Source organism: Primulina huaijiensis, chromosome 16, assembly GCF_012295235.1.
Source record: "Primulina huaijiensis isolate GDHJ02 chromosome 16, ASM1229523v2, whole genome shotgun sequence".
Lineage (NCBI taxonomy): Eukaryota > Viridiplantae > Streptophyta > Magnoliopsida > Lamiales > Gesneriaceae > Primulina > Primulina huaijiensis.
Window position 1 is genome coordinate 11313176 of NC_133321.1, and position 5523 is coordinate 11318698.

Here is a 5523-nt window from a genome sequence, read left to right on the forward strand (position 1 = left end):
CTTTGGTAACTTTATTTGTTGCTTAATTTGATCCCAATTGTGAGAGGATTTTTATCTCATGCTTGTCAACAATATTGTAGATATTATAATCAACTTTCTACAGGTCCAAGAATCATCTTAATCCCATTTGCAACGCCAAGTTTATTCTTGTTTTATCGAACCTGTAAAAAATAGTAAAAACTTGTAATTACACAACAACTTATATTTTATACAATTTATTATAAAACATATAATATTTAAACATTTAATAAAACAAAAACTATATATTTATATTATAAAACATTTAAATAATGTACAATTTTTATGTTTATCAATGTGAATTGAGTGGAACTCCCATGACTTCGGCTCATATTATTGGGGGAACTCATGGCGACCGTCTACTGCTCCATCTACTACTCCACCAGAAACTGTCACTTCTACTGCTTTGATTGTCCCTCATGCTGGTTCTCCTGCTCACATTGCTCATCTTGCAGAGATCAAACATCGTATTCTAGAAAGATCTCCCTCCCCACGAGAAGCATTTGATCTTGAATTTGAGATAGATATTCTACAAAGAAATCTCAGCAATCTTTCAGAGAGAGTGAAACAGTTGACCTATGAACATGCTGGAGAAGCAAGTGCCACCAAATTCTTCCGTGAAACCATTTCCAAAGAATTCATTCTCACGGCAGAATCGTTGGCCAAGCTGAATGTTGAAACCAACATCTTCAGGAATTCTATTTTCACAAATCAGAGTAACATCTTGCTCGGACAGGTTAAGTTAACCAAAATTGTCTCTAATCATGATTCGTCTATTTTCTCAGTCTCCAACAAAGTTGAAGCTATGGATTCGAAACTTGAAACTATTGATGCCAAGATTGAGTCCCAATCTCAATCTCTTCATGATCTTAATGAACGAGTTTCGAATCAAGCACCATATCTGGAGATGCTGAATCATGGAATTCATACTCTTACTGGCCGGGTGGATGACTTGCTTTCTCGAATTCAGGCCAGTGATGCCAAAAAGGAGGAATCAGATGGCAGAACTGGAGATGGTAGACATCATGCAGAATCTTCTTTCAGAAATCAAGATCCTCAGGATGAGGAAACAATGTTCAAAGACATTGGCACTGATGATTAAACTCTTTTAAACTCTTCTGTTTATTTACTTATCAATTATCTTGTTATAATTGCTATCTGTTTTTTTTTTTATATATATATATAACTATTGTTCTTCATCTTTACTAACATCTAGGTTTTGGCATCACCACAAAGGAGAAATTGTTAGACTTAATTTAATTGTGGTGATGAGAGTCAAAACAAGTAGGCCGTGATAGCTAAATCAGAAGACAGTATAATAAGCAGAAGCTATCGTATCGCTTAAACAGAAGCAGTACTTAACGGCTTATAAAAAGCAGAATCAGAACTTAGAAAAACAGAAGCAGTACTTTTAGAGTACCTAACGGCTTATAAAAAGCAGAATCGGAACTTAGAAAAACAGAAGCAGAACTCAGCGTCTTTTGTTTGATCGGTACAAGTCTTAAATGTTACAGTTACTTTACCTAGTACTAGTATTAATTGCACCATTAATGTTGTACGAAGACATTTAACGCTCCTTACTAGTTTTGGTATGAAACAAAGACAAATTATTCTGAAGCTTTCTGCACTTTTTTAGGTGATAAAGCTGATTCTACTCAAAAGTCAAAGAAGCTGTTTTTGACTATAGACGTTGGATTCAAAGCTTTCTCTATATATAAGGTTCAACCCTATATAGAAAACAACGATCATTATTCTCAAGCAACACATTATTTATCCAACGTTATTTTTGAGCAATCAAAGAACTACTCGTAATCCTCAAGCTCAAACGTATTGAAAAGCAGCACACTCGTTATAGCAATTATCTGATCTTCTGAGATCATCTTGTGCTGCTGTTTCGTAATTTCTTCACAAGCTATACACCTTACTACATCTTATTGGGAAGAGTCTGTAATCTGGAAAAGATTCTTTTTCAGAACTTTGTTGTATTCGTTACATTGTGTTGTGGAACTAAGAGTTTCAGTAGACTAAGGGTAAATCCTACTGAAGTGGGTGTGTACAAGAGTTGTACTGTAAAAACCAAATTCTTTTAGTGATACCTCCTTGAAACAGAATAAGGGGAGACGTAGAAGATTTCATCTTCAAACTTCCAGAAACAACCATGTCTACTGCCTACTGTTCTATTGTTTTTACCCCAAACCATCATATCGTTTCTGCACTACTTATTGTGATATGCTGGATTTATACTTGAACAAGATAAGCTATAATCTCTAACAGGATTCTAGCACATTTGCAAAAACGTCAAAGAAAATTCTAGCACATTTGAAAAAACGTCAAAGAAAAGAAAGAGTTTATTCACCCCCTTTCTAAACTCTAAGTCGATCCCCAACACAATTCAAAATATTAGCTTACAAAAAAAAATAGTCATGCATCGCCATCCAATAAACAAAATGTTGTAGGCCTATTAGTTATTACATTATAAAATCGAAAAAATCGTGTAAACTGACTGGCAGCATCTAGTTTTAGTTTTTATACACACGAAAAAATCGACGTGATAAAAAGAAATAAGTTTTATCCAAATTTCAGACAGGTTATATTTAAGGTTCTGAAAAATAAGTGTGAAACATTATTAAATATTGTGGGCAAATTTCAAGTTTTATCGGATTAAACGAGTTTAATAAAAACTTAAGCTTAAAAATATTTTAAATTTTTACTAAAGTTTCACTTATATCAACAGTCCATTAATAAATTAAAAAACATATTAACATAATAAATTTAAAAATAAATGCATAAATTTATCAATGACTCCATCGTCCTCACAAACTGCTCCATTGTCTATCAAGTGTTTTCATTGAATATTTAAGATTTATATTTGTTACTTCAAATTTAAAATATAATTTAAATTTTTTTATCCAAACATGGTTGATTTTTCACATTTTTTAGCGCTTATTCTTGTTAAATCTTTTAAATATTCTTTTCAAAACTCGTGTTTTTTCACATTTAACACGTACGCAACTTAATTAACCTAATATTGACCTTCTTTCTCCACTTTTATCCAAATAATATCTTTTTTATTCATGTTTTATACATAAATTAATCTTCATTTCTTCGTGTTCGTCAGATCATCCGTTATATCAAACTTCCCCTAGAGATTTAAGACGTACAATATAAAGAAAAGTTTGAAAAGAGAAGAAGAAAAAGGATTTCTAGCCTTGTTGGGAATGGTTTAAATCACAAATTGAGTATACAAGAAACAAACTAAAATGACATTAACCGGAAATGTGTCTTTAGAGATTTTTATCCCAAAAATATAGTAACTTAATAGAGAGACTAAAACGCAAATTTAGAAAATAGGGTACACAATCACATTGACCCTTAACAAACAATCATTACTATAGCCCAACACATACACAAAATCAACTACTCCAAAAAATTAGACCTGCCCACTAACAATTCCAATTATATATAAAAGAATCATGTCGAATTCTTGGTTCATGAATCAGGTGACGGTCACATATTGAATATATAATTTTGATATGTTTTATCACATCGAATATATGAGTGTCATCTCATTGATAGACACAGATATACAGAGTAACGCATCCCACTACACCACTCATAATAACAACTCCGTGTAAGAGCGTGCGTTTGACTGATGTTTTGATGAAATTTTTAGCCCTTCTTTGACCGTTTTTTTTTAGCGAGGAGAAAACAAATAAGATTAGTTCAACAAGTTGGCCTATATATGTTTGTGATTATTTAATTAGTCAAACTTAATAAAATTGAATAGAAAAAAGGTTAAGGCTTATGCAATAGATTGTAACTTACATATTGAATTTGTGTCGGATATGTCGGCAATGTACAGAAATAAACCAATATATTATATTCAGATCAAATTATGACTGATTGTATGATGAGATGTGTAACTATATAAAGTTATAAACGGATTCGAGGGATCGATTTTTTTTATTAAAAAAATTTATTTTTAATTATAAATCCATTGATGAGATCTTATGATATATATANAGATAATTATTTTTTTTTATATAGAAGAATTTAGGAAAGCTGAAATTATATTTTATATTACGTGCATTGGCAAAAATATTACGAAAATATAAACATATAAACTAACTCCACTCTTTGGTCGTCTAAGTATAAATTGCATATAAGATCTAAAATCTTCCCGTTTTCCGTTCATTCTTCTTCTTCTTCTGCATAATAAAAGTACCGATTTTTATTGAATTCTACGATCTTTGATGGCGGATTCGGATCACAAAGTGCGCATAGAGACCGAACCCTCTGATGGGTTCTTGTTAAGCGAGAAATTAATGCTGGCCGTCGTCGGTATACTCTCCGCCGCGTTGGTTTTAGTCGTCGGACGCCACATCTACGACCGATGGTATTTCACGCGGCTGCGGCGCCGTGAAAGGGAGCTGCATCGGCGCCGCCCGGGCCCGAGAATTCACAACGTGCTTTTCGGCACTAATGTCCCTCACCACCACATTGTAGATCGGGGGCTAGAGTTGGTGGTGCTGAGTTCGCTTCCGGTTTTTCTTTACCCCCGAGGCGAGGCCCAAGAGGAGGAGCGGCCGCAGGGATGTACCGTGTGCTTGTCGGAGTTTGAGAAGGACGACATCATCCGCCTCCTGCCGAAATGTAATCACTCCTTCCACGTCGACTGTATCGACATGTGGTTCTATTCTCACTCGACCTGTCCCCTTTGCCGGTCGCGGGTTGAACGGGTGGCCAAACCAGTGCAGAGCCGGGGCAGGCCTGGTTCCAGCTCTGGTCATGGCGGTGAGTCCGCCTCGTGTGAGGAGGGTGGGAATGGCGATACCGCGGCGGCGGACGTGGAAACTGTGTCGCTGCCGCCTGATAGGTTTGAATACTACTTGGAGGATGAGGACTTGGCTCCTTGCTCGGGAGCGAGTCAGGGGGTGAGGTTCTCCAGGACTAGGTTGATGACTTTGAAGAGGATACTTAGTATAAGCAGAAAGCCGACAGATGGCGGAGCCGCGGTGGATGTTGGCGGCGGGGCCACCTGCGTGGACCTTGAGCGCGGGGAGTTAACTCGAGAGTCGAATCATTCGCGCACACCAAATGGATGATGAATTCATTGTAGAACCTACATGCTCATTTTTAGACTGATTGGACCAAAAATGAAATTGTAACGAGTAAGAAAAGATAGGAAATTATTATCATAAATGTTTGATTAATTTTGGCAATTTAGTGTAAGTTTTAATTTAGTTACAATGTCCTTATAACAAATATATACAAGTATTTTCATAACATTTTTTATTTTTTTTAATATTTTGTGGGATGAATTTTGATAGTTAAATCGATAGACTCCGGTAGTATACAAGATCAGACTCGTCACGATTTTAATCATTAAATAAAATATATCTGAAAACAATTTCAACCAAATATAAAAAGTAGCAATTCTATGGAAACAATAATTCATATAATCCCACGAGGTATTAATTGGATATATTGACAATATGAAATGTG

The 5523-nt window shown here is 35.1% G+C and overlaps 1 protein-coding gene across 1 annotated transcript; it reads left to right on the forward strand.

Annotated features, from left to right (window-relative positions):
• The first annotated feature begins 4168 nt into the window (after positions 1 to 4168).
• On the forward strand, positions 4169 to 5260 carry LOC140961954 (RING-H2 finger protein ATL64-like). The gene has a single exon (XM_073420756.1). It carries the CDS (start codon positions 4272 to 4274, stop codon positions 5121 to 5123), a length of 852 nt encoding a protein of 283 aa, XP_073276857.1. The 5' UTR covers positions 4169 to 4271; the 3' UTR covers positions 5124 to 5260.
• The last annotated feature ends 263 nt before the right edge of the window (positions 5261 to 5523 follow it).

Bases quoted from the DNA above. Each gene is read 5' to 3' on its own strand.
- LOC140961954 (XM_073420756.1), top strand. From the start codon at position 4,272: ATGGCGGATTCGGATCACAAAGTGCGCATAGAGACCGAACCCTCTGAT.